Source organism: Sarcophilus harrisii, chromosome 5 (assembly GCF_902635505.1).
Source record: "Sarcophilus harrisii chromosome 5, mSarHar1.11, whole genome shotgun sequence".
NCBI lineage: Eukaryota > Metazoa > Chordata > Mammalia > Dasyuromorphia > Dasyuridae > Sarcophilus > Sarcophilus harrisii.
Genome location: NC_045430.1, coordinates 140,490,566 through 140,513,641, shown reverse-complemented (window position 1 = coordinate 140,513,641; position 23,076 = coordinate 140,490,566). Strand labels below are relative to the sequence as shown.

Sequence of the window (23,076 nt, the reverse complement as noted above, 5' to 3'; positions counted from 1 at the left end):
CTCCCAGAGTTAAATGATTTATACCACAGAAACTGAATGATATTACTTATGAAATTTTCAATGGATCAGTAGATTTAGAATTAGAGTTAGAATGGATATTGAGTCTAATCACCTCATATTACAGATGAGGAAGTAATTTGCTTGGGGTCACACCCCTAGTAGTAGTATCTGAGATAGGATATGAATGTAACATTTTCCTACTGTAAGTCTAGAACAATAAAATACCTATAAAAAGCTATTTAGTGTAATACTGAATGGTCACAAGTGCACATCCATTGACTAAATAATTTGGTCAGTTTTTCAATCCGGTTGAGGTTTCATTCAACTCAATTCACAAGTAGAGTATTCGTTCATGTTTATTTCTAGATAAGAAGCTGAGGCCCTATTTACAGGGGAAGATCAAGATTTTTTTTTTTTTAAATATTATCTAACTTTCTCCAGTGGAAAAATAATCTCAATCTGACTACTAAAAGTTAAACTTTAAAACAATCATTTTTGTTGATTTTCAGAAAGATATCTTTAACACTGTGTTTTCTTCAGAGAATTAAAAAGTAGCCAACTCTCCTGCCCCTCAAGAAAGCCTTTTCATTTAGGAAAGACTCTACTTAGAAAATCAATTATAATATATGATGTAAATAAAATTAGCAGTAATTTAAGTTTGTTTTTTGCTTTAATTATTCTCCAGGCCTAGAGTATTCCTTTCATTATGATATTAAATGTGACCACTGCAGTTGCTAACTCACACCCACGCACATAGAGACTTAGCATTGTGTTATTTATTGGAACTTTTCTTGTGCAGCACATTTCACATAAATAATATAATTTTTACCCTGGTTCTGGGAATTGAGGCATTCTTTAAGTCATTCATTCTAAACCATAAATATCTGATATGGCAATAATGGAGACATTTTCATAGGTCAATAAATTAACTTTAATAATAAATAAGTAGTGTGAGAATTCTACACCCACTGATAAGGTTATTCCTGTAAAATGATTTAATATAGCAAAATAAAATTTTACAGCAATTTTTTAAAAAGTCTTACTCATCTACTTTTGGTTGACTATTTTTGCTGTCAGTGATATATATATATATATATATATATATATATATATATATTTAAATAGTCATAGCTTTACTTGTTTGTTGATCAATAAGGTAAGGTTATTTACAAGAAAATATAAAGGACCACCAGTATTGTCAAATCACTAATGAAAATCCACAATTTATTTTTTAAAACAATTACATGCAAATATTGTACTTTCCATCTATGGCTGGCTGGCTACAAGTGATTTTTGTTCTATGTTACTGAATTATCAGTATCTCAGAGAGAAGGGATAGGTAATTGTAATGTGGAGACTTGGAGCTCTCTGTCTCTGTCAAATAGGCTTCTTCTCTCAGAGTTTAGGTCCTTAACTTAGATCTAAGACCATAATTTTTAACTTATTTTATTAATCCCGATAATTTTTTAAATCTCTATCTAAGATATTCCTAATAACAAACTAGCCTCCTTTTCTCCCCTTATTTTAAACAGAGTTAAGCTAATGAATAGTATAAAGTAAAATACTTTTATCACAGATGGACAGATTAAAAGTATAAAATCTAAATATGGATAAAGGTCCATTATATATAATTAATTCCAAATGAGTGAGAACTAGTTTTCCTATGAACAAACTATGTAATTGCTTTCTTTAAAGTGTTTATGTTCATTGAAATATCAACATTTTCAATATACAGATTATTTATTATTAATATTAATATTATATTAATAATATTAATGTATTATTATTTCAAAATACAGATTATCTAAAAACAATGTTTTGTCATTTATAAATCATCTTGGGTAACAAAAGTTTCTTCACAATTCATTGCCTTTGTTGATGAACTTTAAAAATAGAGATAGTGAATCTTTTTCTTACCTTGGTTTTAAGTGATTTTGAGGTCATTAGGAACTATGATAAGCTCCACAATATATATATATATATATATATAATGCTGGTCATAGAATTTATGAAAGCAGATTAACAGGTTACAATTAAATCTACTTAATTGTAATTTTGTTTCAAGATTCCTAAATATTCCTGCCCTTTTCACAGTGGAAGTTATTTTCTGTGGGTATCTGGCTGACTTTATAAAATTTGAAAAACCTATAAATTGAATTCTTTTTGTCTTTCTGTTTCTAGAATAAATGAAGAAGAGTAGCCACAGTCTGTATAAAAACTTTGTAGGAGGTGACAGTAAGACTGAAAGGAAGGACTGTTTTTCACTTATCTGAACTAAACTAACTTGCCAGCTTGTGTTTAATTTCATAGTAATTTTTTCCTAAAGAAAGGATATTATACACCTCACTTTTTAAAGCTAACATTTAGAATTACATCTCTGATGAAAGCAAGATGAAAATATAATAAAATGTATGCTACCTAAGAGCATAAAATATCTCCCTTTCGCACTTATATAGCTAGCCTCCTAACAATAGTGCCTGGCACACAGAGAACACTTAATAAATTCTTGATGATTATTTAAGTGAGGTTTATAAGTAACCAAACCAGATATCATTAACAATCTCAGTTATCAGAATTTTGATTAAAGTTTTGTTTTTTCCTACTATAAATCAATTTATCAAGGACTGGCAATATAATCATTATGGGAATTCTTTTCACCAATGCAAGTTACAACCCATCTATCACTTAATAAGTCATTGAGAATCACTAAAGCCTTAGAAAACTAAAATGACTTGCCCATGATCCCATATAAAGTATTCAAGACTCAATTTGAAATAAAGTAGAGCACTTTAACAGAACACGTAAGGAGTATGGTGGATAGAATGCCATGAAAGAAGTTAGGAATGCTTACTTTCCTAAATATTTTCTACCTGTGTAACCTTAGGCAAGTCATTTACCCATTTGCCTCAATTTCTTCATCTATAAAATGAATTGGAGAAGGAAATGGCAAACCACTCCAGTTTCTTTACTAAGAAAACCCCAGATAGGGTCACAAACAGGTGGCCATAACTAAAATGATGAAAAACAGCAGAGCTTTTTATGCATTAGTAGGGGTTAGTAAATTATAGCCTGAAGATCAAATCCTGTTCATTGTCTCCTTTTTCTCAGCATCTAAGTTATTTAGCTCACAGATTACAAATTACAGGTGGCTGGGGTGGGATTTCATGGTTGAGCCATAAATATGAAACCCCTGTACTACAGAATGCTGCTTCTCTATTACTGATACATTTCCAGGAAGTAAATAATGGAACAAATGATAGTTAAAAAAAAAAAAACTGGCATAGCCATATGGATTAACTCAAGAAGAATATTTGTTATATATAAACAATGTTGCCACACTTTAGAGGCGCTTTCATCTGTATTGAATCTGAACTCTCCTATCGGTTCTCTTTCTGGTTAGAATGCAAGGTCTTTGAGAGTCTATCTTACTTTTCCATTTGTATTCTCAAGGCTTAACAGAGTACTTATATTTGCTAAGTCTATTTTTTTTCCCATTGAAACTCTCTTTACAGTATTAAAAGGATGCTATTTGCTAACCCTGGAATATTTCTGTACTCTTAGACATGTGCTTAATAAGCCAGGCTTAAGGGTCAGGTAAAGTATTACTCAGACACTCAATATAGAGATGAGGGAACTAAGATCAGTATTAAAAAGCATATTCTTATTTGGACTGATATTTCTTTTTATTCACTGGAAAGGTACAAGTTATCTACAAAAATAAAATGCCCACAGTGAATAATGAGATCACAGATCCACAACTGTATATTTATTGCCTTTTTGACCTTTCCTTTTTAATATATACCTCTCTGTTTTATGCTGCACTTTACTCTAATAGTTTATTTATAATAAAGAGACTTCTTCAAAGAGAATTGTAGACTTTAAAATTTCTTTTAATCAATAAAAATGTATATATCTTCTGAGTTATAAAGTATACCTATGATTCAAAAGGCTAATTAATCCTCTCTGAAAATAAAAGATATAATGATATTAAAGTCTGTTTTTCTTTGAAACAGTATTTGAAGGCAAATAATTATCCTTCAAATGCAAAGTTGCTGAAGCATATTCTTTTAGATACATGTTCATGTTTTAGATACATGTTTTTAGATACATATTTTTTTTAGATACAGATAAAAGATAAGATTCTTTATATTATCTTTTTTTTGGGTCCTCTTTTCTACTACTATATTGAAACTGATTTTAGAATCTAACATATTGGAGGGGGGTATTCTTTTTCTTTTATTATGAATATCACTTGGCTAGGCTAAAAAAATTAGATACTGAAATATACGCCTAAACCATACTATATCAGATTTGAGAATAATTCAAATGGTTTTGATATTTTCATTTAAAAAATCTGGATCCAGTTCATTTTTTAAAATCATTAAAATTACCATAACTTACCATAAAATATATCTTTTCTCAAATTTCACATTAAATATACAATAAACAAAACTCCATTCTTTATACAAGCCCATTAAAGAAATGAATAAATCAAAGATAAATATCAGAATTTAATGGGATAATGAAAAAATATTTTTTCTCCAAGTATTTCCTACAAAAAAGCACAAACACTTACATGATGGGTTGTTTGGAGTTTTTCGATCAATAAACTCATTGAAATTTAAGAGAAATTCAGTGTTGTTTTCTGATGGTTTTAAGTCATTACAGTATTCTCTGAAAAATAACAGTAACAAAGAAGACTTGGGTTAGGTTTATTTAACAAAGATACAAATGGGTACTCTATTAAATATTTATTGGGAGAACCTACTCTATACTAGGTACTCTGAAGATTCAGAAGGTATATGACACCTTTACTGCCTTTAAACATTTGATATTTGAGTAGGGGTGAAGATACTAAGAAGTTCATGTATGCATTTTAGATTCTGAAATGTAACAATTTGTCTAGTGCTCACTTTCCTCTTAAATCTGTTGTATAGTCTTTTCAGTGCCTTATCCTTTATACCCATCAACAATGTTTTGGTTGCATCCTGTCAGCCATTTCAGTGATGGATTCTGTTTTATCTCAGAATTCTTCAGTTCATTAATCTAGTACCTTCCTTTCTTCAGTATTTGCACACTTTTTCTGGAGGATATTTTAAGGGCATGCTTCCACTGAAATTGTTAAGGAGGTGACCTAAAATTGTGTTTTACTGACAGGATTGAAATGATCACATTTCATCTCCTAATTCCCTTTTCAGCCAGGTTCTTTATGTATTCACCAATTTTCTTCTCAATCTCTTTTATCCTAGACAATGACTTTTTCCTTTGTCCAGGCTAATAACCATTCTTCCTGTTTTATCAATCCTAATTACTCATATCTTTGAAAAAAAACTTTTATTTTCAGTCTTTCCCTTTTTTTCTAGTTCAAGCCTCTTGCTTTCCAACCACAATTATGGTCAGGTCTCTCTCAAAAAATATCTTTCATTGACTTTGTTTGAAGAAGAAGTAATCATCATTTTTTTGCTTCCCTCCATCAACAAATTTATTATATAGTATTTTACACTTAAAACTGTATTTCTCTTTATTTACCCCAGTAGTGTGTCTTCTGTATCCACTGCTCTATCGAGACCATTTCCAACTCAATTATGCTTTTTCTATAGTAGTCTTCCTCAGTTTCCATCTTCCTTATCTTTTGACAGTATCAGAGAAAAACATGGCATAGTGGGAAACAGGAGTTAGAAAAACTAACTGGTTTAAAAGTGTGAGTGTGTGACTATGGCCAGAGCCACTTAAAAATTGTCCAGGTTTTATTTTTCTCATCTGTAAAATGTGTGTGAGGCAACATTCAGTACTTAGCTTATAGGGTTGAATGACGATGAAAATGCCTTATAAACCTTAAATATATGTATGTGTGTATATACTTATTGATCTTCCTTAATATTCTCTTAATTTTTGGTTTCATTAAATCATTTATAGGTCTATTATTAATTATTTGTCCCCTCTAATGTCACTTTTTCATGCTCTGATACTCTCAACACAAGAATCTCTAAGCCTTTGTTCTTGCTTATCTTTTATCATGCTCTAATCTTTAAATATCATCTTATTCCATGGTTTTTGTGACTATTTGATACAGCTTGAGTGCCAGTCTACATCTCCAGCCATAATAGGCTGATTCATAGACTCATTTATATATATATTCAATAGACTCATTTATAATTGCCCACTGAATGTCATTGGATAGATGTCTCTCTTTGGCACCACAAAATCAATACATTCAAACTGAACAGCCTCCTCCAAATCTATACTCATTACATTAACTCTCCTATTTTTTCTGTTTGCTCTAATTCCAAACTCAAAATTCTCATTAACTTTTCTTTTTCTCCTACTACCTACATTCAACTAATCTCAAATCCTTTCAGTTTCAGGATTCAATCACAATATAGAACTGGAAGCTGATTGGTATACCTAAGAGATCATTTAATCCAACATCTACATTCCACAAATGAGAAAAAGGAGGCCCAGAGAATCAGAATTACTAGCACAGATTAATAGTTTTTTGAATTTGAACCTAGGCTATCTGCAAATTATTTCCAATATACAGTCTCTGAAATGTCTTTCAAATACACCCTCTTTCTCATGCTACATGTAAAAGAGCTGCCACACTACTTTAAAATTCTCATTATATCCAATCTAAATAATTGTAAGTTTCTTAACCAATACTGAGGTTTCTCTCTACCTGCAGTCTCTTCAGTTCAATTAATCTTTGTAAAAACAGGTTTGACCACACTTCTCACTCTCCTACCCTAAACTTTCAGTAATGTTCTACTACCTGCCTAATAAAAGAGAGATTTCATAGTCTGACATTAGAATTTGATCAGTTTGGCAGCAACATAATTTTTTGTTTTGAGGTAATTGGGATTAAGTGACTTGCCCAGAGTCACACAGCTAGGAAGTGTTAAGTATCTGAAGTCACATTTGAACTCAGGTCCTCCTGACTTCAGGTTGGTGCTCTATTTATCCATTGCACTATAGCTGCCCCATAACTTTTTTCTTTAAAAATATTACAATATTTTATTGTTTTATTACCCTCATTTTATCAATATATCTCTTTCCTTCCTTAACTTCAACAATCCATCTGTTATAACAAAAGATAGAAAGCAAATAAAAACACCCAATACAACTTAGCTTTGTTTACTCTCCAGTTTTTACTTTTGTTTTAGCCATACTGTACTGTCAACTTGGTCTGTTTTTCTCTTTGTGCCTGGCTATCCCTGTTCCCAAGCCTAGAAAGATTTCTCCCTCCATTTGTTCTTCTGTAATCCTTCCTTTCTTTAAATATCCAGCTCAAATCTTTCTCTCATTCTCCCATATGAAAGTGAATATTCTGTATTAAAATCTCTCAGTACTTTATTGAACTTTCTTTTTCCACTTACTACATTCTAATCTTCATTATATTTGTGGTTATTTTATTTCCTTATGAATTGTTAGGTCCTCCCCTCCTTCCTTTCTTCCCTCCCTCTCCTTCTCTTCCCTTCCCTCTCTCTTCTGCCTTCATCCTTACTTTTCTTCCTCCCTCCCTCCCTCCCTCTGGGTCATACAACTAGTAAGTCTTAAGTGTCTAAGGTCGAATTTGAATGCAGGTATTTTATCCACTGAGCTATCTAGCTGCTCTGTGAATTATTAGGTTCTTGACAGAAAGTTCTGTCTTGTTTCATCATTGCATTCATAATGCAATTAATTTACACATAGAAAGCATTACAATCAAGGTTTATTGAATTTTATTTGTTCAATGAGGAAATAAGGCTAATTTGTATGAAGCAATTGGGAGAAATTGCAGAATGGCATTGCATTGTTTTTAAGTTCTAAACTGTATAGTACTATTTTTGACAAAAGTGTGTAGAATGATTGATCAGCACTAAGGTTTTTGTATATATAGTCTTAATTGCTTCCAAAATTCACATTTTATCAAAATGAGAGCTTAGATGTATTTCAAATTACCCTAATTCAGATTTACATATAAAAAAATTAAGTAATCTTATGTTTAAAGTGAAATTTGAATAATTCTGATTTGAGTTTCTAGAGCATCATTCATTTTTATTATTCATTATTTTAATTAGAAATGGATTAAATGGAATTTTGTTGAGTGAAAAATAGGTTAATAATAATCAGTGCAAAGAGTAGTTGGGATGCAGTTCTGCTTTAAAGTGGGTAAAATTTCTAGTCTTCATGAAAATGATCTATAAAAGTGAGTCCCACAGAAGTGCTAAATTAAGATTTAGAAGTTCTGGTCTTAAATTCATCTTCAGAAACTTAGAAGATCTATAGCTATTCACAAGATATGAAATTGTTTTGAGCTACAGTTTGCTTTTCTATTCAGTGGAGGTTGTGATACTTGTGCTGCTTACTTTCCAGAATCATTCCTGTAAAAAGTGTTTTTTTAAAACTTTAAGGTGCTACTGGTATGTAAATTGTTAGAGTAGCTGATGTTACAACAGGAATGAACTGTGGTGGGCAGTGTGTCTGTAAAACATAAAAAATGAAGGAAATGTTTTAGGACATAATATGCATTACTCAGGTAATATAAGAAGCATCTATTTCCTACAAGCTATATAACTATACAAAGTAAAATGGATCGTAGAATGAAGAGGATGATTCTGAATTCATAGGATTAGACTCTTTGGGTCTCTACTAACTTTAATTTATGTAGTATTTTTTGTTACTTAAATACATTATCTTTTTTGATGCTTTGAAAAATAGCTTCCCCTTATAGCATAGCTAAATCAAGTATTAAAAAAATAAATTTAAGCATATTATGATATTGAAATTTGTTCCACATATAAATTTTTTATATTACTTAATTATATTATGTTTACGATTAGGAAATTGACTCACCTTGGTGCTATAAAAGTGTATCCAGATTCTTCAAAATGCTCAGGTTTCAGTGTTTCTGAATCTGCAGATATGAAGTTTCAATGTTAGAAAAAACAACCTAAGCTCAGCTAGAGTACATAGTTAAGAACATGACACTTTAAAATTATTACCTAGTAAGCAAAGAAACATATGAAAGATTAATCTACTAAAGTAATATATTGGAAGATTAATCTACTTACCTTCTTATATTTTAGCTACATCAGTGATTAGATCAGTTAGTTTCAAAATATAAGAAAAAAGTGCTTATACTTTTAAAAGAGTCATAATGAAAGCATCCATACTTTAGTGTATTCCTAAAACTTAAGGGTTTGCCATTAAAGAAATATATAGATAAGTTCTCATAGAAGTGAAATCTATAAAAATCCTAGATTTGTACTTTTAAGGTGTCACAAAATTTAATTATTACTTTAATTTCTTAAGAAGGCTTTCATTCATAAATTAATATTATCAGTGACTTCATAACATACTTTAACAATGGCATTTACCCAGAACAGAGAATCAGAAAACCCCAACAGATTGGAAATTAATGACAATGTCAATGTAAAATAGATCATTTAGGAAGACAAAAGCCTGTCCATTCCACCCCCCTTTTGTTATATCAAATATGCAGTGTTCATGTGGGAAAATCTAACAAGTGAGGAACACAGAGGAAAGTATCCAATAGGAATGGAAATATAATTGGGAAATTTCAACTGCACTAAATGGAAAGAAATTGAGCAACAAGAAGATACTTGCCCTTCACTTTGACTTTTTTTGCTGAGAAAATCCATCAGAAAGAGAAAGCCAGGAAACAAAAAAAAAGAGGGTAAAGCAAAGGGGGTCACAAACAATATTTTATTCAATGAGCTTTTTGAATAAAAATATTGTGCATAGATCAAAGGTTCATTTATGTACAGCTGTAGTCTGGAAAAAAGACAAACATCTTTGAAGACTGGAATGTACTGTCACTTTTTACTAAAGTACCCTCTATGTACTGTGGCTATTTCAAGGGTCTGTTTTTGCAGGTTATTAGATGCAAGTGCAACACTAAGAAATATGTCTATTATAGAAGCATTTATTAATGACTAAACTTTAACTAATTACTCCCACTTTCATCAAGTTAAGAAATAACTCATGCAAAATTGCTGGTTGCTAAAAGACCATCATATCTAGTACCCATCAAGTGGCTATAGGAGATGTAGTTTTTCCAAGTAATAAAGGACAAGATCAGGGAAAGGCAGGACAGAATGGGATGTTGACTAGAGAAGTGGTAGAAATTGGAGCTTGTTTGTTATAAGTAATTTGTAACCAGTTTTTTTTTTTTTTAAACCTTCTCTGAACACACATTCTATTAAGTTAGTGTTGATACTTGAAACAGGCTAAGCGGATATGATGGCCATTTTTTACTTAACTAAATGTAATTACAATCAAAACAAAAATTTAAAAAGAACTATGGATAAGAATATAGCATAGGCATAAGTACTATTAATTAACACTTCATTCTGAAAGCTGCACAAACAATTATTGGAGATATTCATATATATCATAATTCAGAAGACATGAAAGCAAAGCTTATCTGCAAACCAAAGCCTAAGGCCATTACTATTTTAACTATTCAAGCAAAATATAAAATTTGAAGCACAATATTATCATTGCCAAATGCAAAACCAAACCAAAAAAAAAAAAAAAAGCTTTACTAAGTTACTACAAATAGAGTTTGTTAATATTTAGCATGTGAAACATTTAATGCCATAAGCAGACCCTTAAAATGACAGCAACAGAGGATACAGCAAGGCAATGATTCTATAAGCACATAGCAAGGCGGGGAAGGGTAGTAAGGGTTACCAGTGAAACTGGAATACCTGCTCATATTCTATCTATGTAGAATATTTCTTGTTCCTTGCATGTTTGGAATGGGTTAGAATCATTGCTATAGATTTGGTAATAACACCTACTGAAATGTATAAGCTTAATGTATTTCATATGTATTCTATAAGCTAAATGTGTTTCAAAATCTGATATTAGGAGATAATGATCAGACCCTGAAGTCTCTTTCACAGTACTTACATCTGGCCTGAGTTATTGTCTCTTCTATTTTGGCTTTTATATAGTAAAAACTGTAGGTTGGTAATACCAAGGCCAAACTGCAATAGAAACAAGAGAAGCATAAACAAAAGAAAAACAAAACAAGGAGACACAGTGGACTGAGTGGAGAATCCAAAGATCTGCTACCACTCCTTCCTTGTTGGAGAAAGATTAAACATTCATTCAACAAGCATTTATTAAACACCTATTATGTGCCAGGCATTATGATAGGCACCAGGGAGGGGGATACAAAGACAAAAATGAACCAATTCCTGCCCCAAGGAACTTACAGTCTATAGATATCAAGCACTTTTACAACAAAACCAGAGATAAAAACTACAAAATAATAGTCAGAAAATATAATATTTAATTAATTTTTCCTTCTTGGTACCATATGATACAATGTGAGAATTGGACATTAGGAGGATTGGAATAAACTTGCCTTTTTTTTTTCTTTTTTAAGTCTTATTTCAATTGATATTTCTGTTTACAGTATTATAGTTTCAAAAAAGTCAGACTAGGATGAGTGTACATTCTACATCATTATAGAATTTAGCCTCAAGATATCTTGATTTTTGTAATCACAAAGATTAACATTCATAGATTTTTTTTCCTATACAAAATAGAAATTAACTTGCTATTTGATCAAAAACATTTTTTCCCCATAATTTTTTCTCAGAATAAAATAGTAGCTCAAAATCCTATCTTGCTAAAATATTATCTATCTGGGGATTTCAAAAAGCTACTTCCTCTCCCCCCACCCCCTAATAGTGGTTCAATGTTGTCTTATAGATGTTAATTGAAGGTACTTTGGGATTCTTTTTCAAATATTAGGATTTTATGTGATTTTCATTGCACACTTGCAGAAGCAATTCTCCTAGTGCATCTAACTGGTGAACTTTTGTTGATCATGTGTTCCCTAAACACCACTTCTAACACCAAAAACTGTATGTTAGAAAACAAACGTGGGTCCCTCTAAAATTCTGTGGATAACCAATTTCAAGCAGAAATATTGATATTTCTTTCAAATGCCCCTCTTCCCCTGAGCTTTGCAAGTTTCCTATTTAAAATCCCTTAAATTCTTCGATTTGTTCCCCATGTGAATAAATTATCTTAGCCCTATTTAGAAACACACAACTCAATGATGTAAAATATGAGAAAGAATGCTATAGTAGTAATCAGGGAATCTGGGGTTTAAATATGGCTTTGTAAAAGTAGTTGTGACACTTGAGCAGAAATTACTTACCTTTCTTTAAGTTTGTTTCATGATCTACAAAATTAAGAGTTTGAACTAAATATCCTCTAAGATGACTTCTAGCTCTAAAATTTGGAGATAGGTACATGTCCAGGCCACAAATGCCTGGATAGTCTTTAGTAGGCTATTTTTTCCCCACACTCTATATTAGTGAACTGTTTTGAGGGTATTTTTATTGGTTGCCCATTTATATAGTAGTAAGCTAAATAGATTTTGCTTTTCTGTCATATAATGCCAAATTGTAGATTTTGGATAAGGGCCTTACTCATATGAAACTTCTTTCATAAAATCCCAAATGCTGGTCAAATCTCTCATCTCTAATTTTAACTACACATAATCATATTGCAGATGTAAAAACATAGAAAACAACTGAAAATTTAAATTTAATTCTTTCTTTGGGTAATTTCTAGTATTATATATAGAGTCCCATGTTTGCCAATATAGAGATTAGAAATATTGAAGTTATTTGCATTCTAAATTCCAACTAAGAGTCCTGGCAATCACTTACTTATTACAGTATAATTAGGTGGGCAAGATATTATCATGAGTACATGCTCACTCTAATTCCTAAACTGTTCTTAATCACTAAATGATTTTATAAACCTTCCTTGAGGAAAAAGGTCAGTGGAAAAAAACATTAATGGAAATCCTCCCTCTACTTCATTTTTATATGTAAGTTTCTCCTATATGTAGCAGCAGAAATGAAAATGAAAATAAGCATTGCAATCAGTCTGGAAGCAAGATGACTCTTAATGATTCATTTGCCATTTATAAAGAATAGAGAAGAATTACTGATTATTTGCTCATAATCTCCCACCAATTCCTCTCTAGGGAAATTAGGACAATTTGACTTGCCATTACCATATATTGCTTATAGAAGCTACTAATTAAAACTATAACCTTATGTCTAATAGTGCTGCTACAATGTGACTCTTGTGGATTTAGCTTATATTTCATCAACTACAGGCAATATTATGAAGGCCCATGAGAGGAACTATTAAAGTTTCAAATAGATATGCTAAGAATAAATTTTTGTTGGTATTTGGAGCTCATGTAATACCATCCCTGATCTCTAACAATCCCTTTCTTCATGGTCAGTTAAGATGTGACATTTAGGAAAATAGCACAAAATTTAGAAAGATCTAAATTGTCTTATATTCACCTTCACGGTAAAGATTTGTGCTTGCAATGTACACACACACACACACACACACACACACACACACACAGACACTATGCCTGTAATTTAGATAAGATGCCACCAGAGAGAGCATTTTGTTTAGGTTATGTTCTTGTGATGTAAACATTGTAGTCTGATCCTTCTCCCTACTACCTCCCTGGCATTTTTAACTAAAATAAACAGAATAGGGAATGCTTTTCTGCTTCACAATGCTTTCTTCATAATAGGAATATTACATAAACAGCTGGGTGTTAACAACTGCTGACTACTATAACATTTTTAAAATACCCTCTCTTATTTATGTCAGTATTTCCTAAGTGCGAGTACAGTACATCAGACTTCATAAGTACTCGATACATACTATTTAATGGAAGAGAAAAGCTGTATACCTTTAGGGCAAGATATAAAATAATACAAAATCTTAGGCGTAGTTAAATAGTCCATTTCAATAAACTTTATCTGCTTGATCTGCAATTTTTTTTTCTTAAGTAGAACACCTTGTCATTCATACTAAAGCCTATGACATGGTTCTAGCACATTACTATGAACACAGTTTCCTTAAAAAATGCTTATAGATGTTCTTGTGTGTTTTGTTATTTTTACCCTTCTATATGGTCTTTGATAGGTGATACCTTTAACTTTTTGGTTACAATATTTCTTATGAAAAGTGAAATTTGCTTTTTCATGGTTATGTTTAAGGCACTTGAGCATGGAAGCTACATTTCAGTAGTCAGAATTTCCAGGTCTGTTTCCCTGGTAATTAATTTCTAAGTTTCTTGAAGACATCCCCATGCCACTAGCTCTCCAGAAATTAGTATGTAATTAATCCCCTTAATAACAGTGTAAATTCACTGCACTTTTCACAGTTTGACAATTTGTCAGAAATTAGCAGGTACCCAAGTTTATACCCGAATTAATTTTCATTCATGCAATATATATTTATCAAGCAACCACTCTGTGCAACTCAGTGTGATAGCTACTGTTAACAATAGAAACATTTAAAATGTACTTTTTTGTTTTTATGTAATAGTGTGGGGTAGTGTGATGGGCCTGAATTCAAGAAAACCTGAGTTAAAATTTGATCTTAGACAGCTTATTAGCTATGTGACCTCAAGAAGTCATTCAACTTGTTTACCTTAATTTCTTTAGCTTTAAAATGGGGATAATATCACCTACTTCACAGAGTTGTTTTAAAGAACAAATGAGATAAAAATTGTAAGGCACTTAGAATAATGGCTGGCACATATTATTATCACAGTGCTATGGGCATTCAAAAACCTCAATTAAGAGAAGGGATATGGAATGAGAGTTGACATTATGAAGAAGGTAATTCGTGAACTAAACCTTGAAGGATGGATAGGACTGGCAGAAAAAGATTATGGAAATAGAGAAGGAAGCAGTAGTTCTAAAGTAAAGGGATGGCATAAATAAAGATGTTGAAAACAAGCTGTTGTCGTCATTCAGCCTTTTGTCAGTTGTGGCTGATTCTTCATGACCTTACTTTGAGGTTTTCTTGGCAAAGATACTGGAGTAATTTGCCATTTCTTTCTCCAGCTTATTTTATGAAAAAAGAAACTCAACCAAAGAGGGTTAAATAACTTGCTCAGAGTCACCCAGCTAATAAGTGTCTAAAATCATGATTTGAACTCAGGATGATATAAATCTTTTAACTCTAGGCCTAGAATCCTCTCCACTGGCATATATGTTGAATATTCCAGGTTGATTGGAATATAGTATCAGATATGTAAGTAGTGGGATATAAGGATAGAAAGATAGATTTGTGCCAATAGAGAGGGTTGGAAATGTTATGCTGTGACTATTCATTTAATTCAGAAAGTATTAGAATCACCAAAATTTTTTGAATAAAGCATCAAAATGTTCAGAACTGTGCTTTAAGAAAGTTACCCTGGAAAGTGTATAGGATCAGAAGATCACAGAATTGGAGCTGGAAAGAATGGGTAGAGGTCATCTAATCCAACTAAAGTTAAACTAATCTAAACTGAGGTCCAGTGAGGTTAATAGAATTGCCCAAATGGCAAATCTATGAATTGATTCCAAATTTTGGCTCTAAATCACTCATTTATTTGATAATACTGTGCTGGTAGTGAATAATACTGATTACTGGCTTGATCGATAATGAAAGTCCGGTATCAATAACTTTAATTTATTAATCTATAAAGGGACATGAATATATTCCAAACTAAAGCCTCATGGTATCTGACTTTATAACAAAAAGCATCTATGATATATATCCTAAGTTTTATCATCTTTTTTTTTCCCAATTAGCTAAGGCAGCAGTGAGTATAAGGAACTACAAATTCCCATGAAAGAAAGAATAAGTAGCTAATGACCATGTACATGTATACACACACACACACACACACACACACACACAGGTTTTTTTTTTTTTTTTTTAAGAAATAGAGCTATACGTGAAAGGGAAGAAAGGAAAAAAAGCATCTGTTAAATGTCTACTATGTGGTAGACACCGTGCTGTTTTGTAAATATTATTTCATTGATTATTACAACTTTGAGATGGAGATGCTATTATCCTCATTTTATAATTGAGTAAAGTGAAGTAGAGAAGAATTGACTTGCCCAAAGTCACACAGTCAGTAAACTTCTGGGGCCACCTTTGAACTTAGGTCTTCCTGACACATAGATCATTGCACTGTATGGTAGTATTTTGGACACAAGGGAGTTGACCACCCATTTTTTTCCCCTACAAATTTACAGGTTTTGTGAAAAGATAGAATTTGACAGCATGTATTAACTTTATAGCTAACTGATTTTCTGCAATCATATTTTATTCTATTCTTAGAAAAGTCAAATTGAGACTTACTTTACCACTGAAGTTGTGATCAATGTGGTGTCAAAACATTGATAAACTATTTCTTAGATATTTACTTTAAAAGGTGTGTAATAGGTAAGGAATGATGTAAAGATATAATAATTTTATGAACGGAGCTGCTCATAATTTGTACACATCAGTTTTTTGTTTGTTTCTTTCTGAAATACAAATGGAGGTTGATTCAATTATAGTTTACATCTTCATAAAAGATATAATTTGTGTGATTTTCAATTTAGTTTTAAATAAGAACTACTCATATTTAATTGCAGGAGAATTAGATATGTTGAAAGTAGTACAATTGTACAGAGCCCACGTGTATCAACTACCCTTTCAGTGAGAAAATAAGAAAAATAGTGTTACTAATAATAGAGAATAAGTGAATGAGGTTTTTTTTTTTTTTTGTTTTGTTTTTTTTTCTTTCATGATTTGATTCTATCTTGGGTTGGTTTTAAGTTCATTGCCACTATTATTTAGTAAATCCAAAGGAAAATTTAACAGCAGAAAATCCTGTGTAGAAAAATCAGAGAATCATAGTTTGATTCTAAACTTATTTTTTTTTTACTACCAATCAGACTTAAAATAGTGATATAATACTATTTTATCTCTAAATTAGAAAATTACCATTTATGTCTATATATTTATGTGACTTTAGAATTGATAATACTACTAATACTACTAAACCTAGTAACTGGTATTTATGTTGTATTATATAGATTTATATCAGTTGGCAAAGTTCTATAGGTATGCCATTTCATTTTTTTTCTCACAATAACCCTATATATAAGACAGGCATAATTATTATCATCCCCAGTTTTTGTAGAGGTATTAGAAAGTACAATTTCCTCTTTCAGTTTATATTGAGGGAAAATCCCCCACAACATTCTTAAGACACATAGATAGCATTAGGTATGTATGAGAAAGATCTTTTCAAACAAAAAATATTTATAAAAGTCTGTATTTGAAGATATTTCCTTCAATAAAACTTAAAAAATTAGTTACCTGTAATCTGTGCCATTGACAGGAGTCCATGTATATGTTCTATTTCCTTTGTCAATATAGCGCTAGAAAAAGTTTAACAAAATTATTAAAGCCCAATACTGAGATGTATTGAGAGAAGAATCCCAACAATACCCGATATATTTTTTTTAATTCTTAAAATATATCTTCATTTATGTGTGACTTGATTCAGTCTACATTTGTTCATGGTCTCTCAAGAAATTGTGATTGAAGACTACTAGGTATTAATAGAAAAAATAAAAGAAAAAATGTCAAATATACCTGACTTATAACTTTCACATTAGAAAGTAATAGCCCTGCTTCTCTTTCTGACCAAAGTTTTTGTGTTTCTTAGAAATTTTTGTTTGTTTGTTTTTTTTTTTAAGGTAAACAAGAAGATTATCTTGTTGAAATCTTTCATCAATAATTTCAAAATAATAAACGTTATAGTAAGTGGAAGAAATGGCAAATTACAATTTTGAGATTTCATGTAAGGAAAGACTTCTGTAAAGCCACATATAAAAGTATTGAAATATTGGCACTATGATTGGAGTATTTGAAATCTTGATCATGCTAGAATATTTTTAAGAATAGGTTATGTATCTATTTAAGTGAAATGGTTGATGGCTAGGGAGTAGGCATTCCAAATCTTTGGCGACTGCCTTTCTATTTTGGTGATAATAATAATGACAATGTGCTAATGGTGAAGCTACCCTGAAATACAATGGTTATTAACAGAAAGATATAGAAAGTTTTATTTTTAATGAAACTAATAAAGAGTAGGTTATTTCCTGAATTCAGTAAAATCATAACATCTCCCAGCCTTTAAAGAATAAAAGCTTTGGATGGTGAGGTTAAGAAATTTTGTCTATTACAAAACCAATAAAACCCTTCAAAAATTCAATTTCAAGGTATAAGTGGCTGTAAGGAAAGCCCTTGCAAACCAATATTTCTTGTAGAATAAAAAAATTTATAGACTTAAAAATAGGCCACAGTTTATGTCAGTTCCCAAATAATGTGCAATATATACATATATCCATATTTATAGGTTGTATTAGTATATATATATATGCTGATAGATTGGGCTTGATTTTGTCTTTGGGAAAGTTCAATAATTTGGTATAGTGCTTAGGTGCTAATAAAACAGAATGGTATTTAAAACCCTCCATGTTATCTGCTATTTCAATTTAGAAACCACTAGTTTTTAAATTGCTAGACTCTGAATATATCCTAGCCTTGATGTTCTTAAGAAATGATAAACAGAGATAATGTTCCTCACTGGACCAATTTCAGTTATACTCTGCTTGAAATACTGTAATTGAGCTCCATTTGTGGCATATTAATAGCATTATAGACATAGAGGAATCGAAGGGGGTACCCACAATAAAGACAGTCTGCTAGATTTCCTCTGTTGACATTCAATTGTATTAAGATGTTTAAAGTCTCATGACACATGTGCTCATCTCAAAATAAACATAAAATCCATTAAAAGCAGCATAATAAACATGATGATCTGTAATCCAATATGAATTTTATTATATATTCATAAATCTTTATCCCACATGTGTTTCTCTTGCACAGCAGGTAAGTGTGACTAAAATGCTCAAATACAAACTTCTATTTTTTTTTTCCCTTGCAAAAGCTTGTGTTTGGAAATGTTACAAATCTACCTGAATCTAGGGAGATAGTATTAAGATACATATGTAATAATCATCTTGCAAGTAAAAATGTTTCCAAGTATTCACTGCTTAATATATAAACACTGAGAGATGAAATAAGATTACAATTTTCTCTTAAAGAGAAAAATTGTATAGATAGACACCGAATGACTTGTTCATACACAAGTCAGAAACAATGCTGATATTCACTTTTGGAGTCCCATAAGTGAGCCCAAAAGACAGACCTTGCAAATTTTGGAGAATACTCTAGTGTATAGTGTCAGACAAATTATATAAAACAGAACTTCAGCTTCTTGGGTTATTTGGCTTACTCACATTGAAAGATGTGTATTCAACTCATGAAAGCGTGGCATTTTTGGTGGAATATAGTTTTGAGGACATATAACTCAAAATATTAATGACATAGAAATAATGTTGAAATTGCTCTGCTGCATATATAACTTATCAAATTGCTTCTTAGTTGGAGAGGGTGGATGGGAGATTTGGGTGGAAATCAAAAATTTTGGAAACAAAAATGTTAAAAAATGTTTTTACATGTAATTGAGATGAAATAAAAAATTAAAATATTTAAAAAAAGAAATTATTCTCTGATATATGACAGAAAAGAAAATAGGTAATTCTGATGATATCAATAATGCTATCATTAAGAGAGCCATCTACACCCAGAGGGAGGGACAGTGGGAAGTGAGTGTGGATCATAACACAACATTCTCGCTCTTTTTATTGTTGTTTGCTTGCATTTTGTTTTCTTATTCATTTTTTTTTGCCTTTTTGCTCTGATTTTTCTTGTGCATCAAAGTAATCGTATAAATGTTTACATATATTGAATTTGATGTATATTTTAACATGTAAATATATATTGGATTGCTTGCCATTTAGGGGAGGGAGAAAATTTGAAACACAAGGGTATGCAAGGGTCAATGTTGAAAAATTATCTGTGCATATGTTTTGAAAATAAAAAGCTTAAAAAATAATGCTATCATTTCCAAGAGTCAATTTTAAAAATGAAAAGAAAACTAAAATCAAGAACTATGTCCAATTGTGAAGTGGTATCTAAAATGGTATGTTTGTAAGAAAAGAGCACATTATTTTAAAGTTCACTTATTTCAAACTCTTTATTACAGATGAGGAAATAGGCTTACAAAAAAAGTCTGCCTTGTCCAAGGCAATGCAACTATTTAGACGAAGAATTGGAAGTAAGGAATCAGTTCTATGATCTTTCAGTGTATACTATGTTGCCTCTTCCAGGTCTGTGTCCTTCTTCTGTCCTTCTAGGGCATAATTTCGGATAGGTCACCTAATAGCTCTGGCTTCATTTTCTTTCACTATAAAGTGGTAACTAAATAAGCTGTGAGGTTATTCCCACTATGAAAATTCTATAAATTTCTAAAGGACATTCTTAGAAATGAGTGTTTTCACAAATAGTACAATTTGTCAGTCTTAATGAGCATGCACAACATGGCTAGGACTATTTTTAGGTATGACAGGTGTTTTCTTAGTTAACTGTAATTTGGCTCATCTATCTTTTAATAAAGTTTACAAATTCAGATTCAGTCAAATGAATATATATTCTTTTTGAGGGTAGGGACTCTCTTGCAATAAATTTTTAACTAAGACAAAGAAAAAAACATAATGACATTGTATACTTATTTCACAAGGACTTTGTGAAGGAACTACTTTGTAAATCTTAAATGTAAGGTTAGATGTGCTTTACAACACTCTCCCCTCTGCATAGGCAGTTTATTGTTGCCATACCAACACTGATCATGCCAAAGAAGCCATGTGGCTGAAGAGAGAGCCAGGCAGGGAGGGAAAGAGCAGAACATGTCAGGCCTGGCTAAGACAGCTAGCAATAGCTTCCCAAACTTAAAATTTCTAAAAGTGAATTTCTGCAAAGTGGCCTTGAAAGAGTTATGAATTTTCAACTTCATTCACTGGGTAGGTGGGAGAATATAAAATAATTCAAGAATTTATAAAAGTAAAATTTTAAGATGCATGCTTATTAACTGCTTATATATTTTGGATAGCAATTCTATGTGATTCAGAAAGAATTTTTCCTGTTAAGTAAGTCTCATTACAAAGTATATAAATCACTTAGAACCAAAGTCCAAGTACAACTGCTGTCACAAATCTTTCAACATGGCCACTATAAAATAGATTTCTTCACAATCTTATAACTTGGACTTAAAAAGTTATACTTGGCTGAAGTTTTGAATGGGCAGGGGTGCCTTTTATTACTTTGTTGATAGGATAAAAGATTATGTAACATTTTTAATTTTAAACTTGACAAAAGAAAATGAAAGCAAATTAAGGAATTTGCCTATCTTGAAATGAAGGTTAAAGAGAAGTCCGACAAACAAAGAGGACTCTATCCAAAAAGAGTTACTTGGTGGTTTCTGCAGATAAGGAGTAATTTAATGTCTCTCAAGGGTGAACCAGACACTAAAATGAATTCTGCTTATAGGACTCACTTGGGGGGAGAGGGAGATGTGATTTGATTCCATTAACTGAACTTGCCCCTATTTTAAAAGAAAAAGCTTTATTTAATTTTGAAGTGATGAATATAAATAGTGTAGGAATGAATTTACCTTCACTTGGGAATCCTTTGTTGCTTCCAAAGTGTTTCCTGGCCCATGTTAATACCTGTCTGTACTTAGAGAAATGAACTTTCAAAATTTCTCATCCTATTGGTTGGACCATGCCTGATAACTAGGATAATAAGAATAAGATGTACTTGGAAGGGATGAGAAGTAGGAAATTGAATATTCCACCCATATTGAGCTATTTTGATTTGTTTCCCTTTAAAAGGCATTTAATATAAGTAGAGCATCTTCCAAGACATATTTAATAAAAATATTCTCCCACCATAGTGTGGATAAAGAATTAGAAAATTTCAAACAGTCAAAAAATATTTTTAAGAGCTTTATTGAATTGAATTAGCTTCTATGTGTCTGCTGATGAGATAAATTTAATAATTGTCACGTCTCAGTTTCAAGATTTTGCTTTGTAAGCATAGACTTAAAATGACATTTGAAAGTCAGAAAACAATGGTTCAGCTTTCTGTGCTACCACTTATTATTTCTTGGTCATTGGTCATATCATTTAGCTTCTCAAAGCTCCTGTTTTGTCATCGACAACATGGCATTAATGATATGGGCATTTCTTACAGCAAAAGATTTTAAGAATCAAATGAGAAAAAGAGTATGATTTTTTTATGTGACTGCAGATCACCAAATCAAAACAAGGTTGTTGAACTTTTTCCTCTTTCCCCCCTCCCAACTTAGTAGTATTTTTTTCCAATTACATGTCGATACTTTTCAAAGTTCACTTATTATAAGATTTTGAGTTCCAATTTTTTTTTCTCCCTCTTTCCCCCTTTTTCCAAGACAGCAAGCAATTTGATATAGGCTAATGCATGTACAATCATATTAAACATATTTTCACATTAATCATGTTGCGAAAGAGGAATCAGAACAAAAGAGAAAAAATATGAGAAAGGAAAAAAAACAATTAAAAATGGAAATAGTATGTTTCTATTTGCATTCTCCACAGTTCATTCTCTGGATAGCATTTTCCATTATGAGTGTTTTGGAGTTGTCTTGAATCATTGTATTGCTGATAAGAGCTAAGATTAACAAAGTTAATCATTGCACAATGTTGATCTTACTATGTATACTGTTCTGATTCTGTTCACTTAGCATTAGTTCATTTAAGTCTTTCTAAAATATGCCTGCTTATCAATTCTTATAGAAAAAAAGTGTTCTATGACATTTATATACCACAGTTTATTTAACAATTCCCCAGTAGATAGGTCTCCTCTCAATTTCTAATTCTTTACTACCACTAAAAACACTGTTATAAACATTTCAAAATAAGATCTTATCAAATGTTATGTTGCTTAAGGACACAAAATTATGTGACTGTGTGTGTAATCATTTATTAAAGGAGATGCTATTTGAGGAAGGCATTTAAAAACTCAAACAACCAAAGCAACTTTACCTTGAAAAAGTATGGATATTTCAGCTCATTTTTAAAAAATACTCCTTGAAAAATAACTCAAGTTAATTTATATATCTCAAAAGGAAATTTTTCATGAAAATATTAACTAGGATATTCTATTTGCTTTGTAGCGTACTTTATTATAGTATGCTTTAAGCATGTATGTTTAAAGTATTTTAAT

At 31.2% G+C, this 23,076-nt stretch overlaps 1 protein-coding gene across 4 annotated transcripts in view; it reads right to left on the bottom strand.

Annotated features, from left to right (window-relative positions):
* The window catches only part of CACNA2D1 (calcium voltage-gated channel auxiliary subunit alpha2delta 1), a 656,564-nt gene that overhangs the window by 31,054 nt on the left and 602,434 nt on the right, over window positions 1-23,076 (bottom strand). For 2 of the 4 annotated variants that reach the window (XM_031938658.1, XM_031938659.1), the window contains exons 21-25: window positions 17,221-17,282; window positions 10,918-10,994; window positions 9,607-9,627; window positions 8,833-8,893; window positions 4,577-4,674 (exon numbers count right to left, since the gene is read on the bottom strand). In XM_031938658.1, coding sequence (XP_031794518.1) covers window positions 4,577-4,674; window positions 8,833-8,893; window positions 9,607-9,627; window positions 10,918-10,994; window positions 17,221-17,282 — 319 coding nt within the window. The remainder of the gene's footprint in view (window positions 1-4,576; window positions 4,675-8,832; window positions 8,894-9,606; window positions 9,628-10,917; window positions 10,995-17,220; window positions 17,283-23,076) is intronic. The other 2 variants (XM_031938660.1, XM_023504736.2) reach the window with 1 other exon arrangement.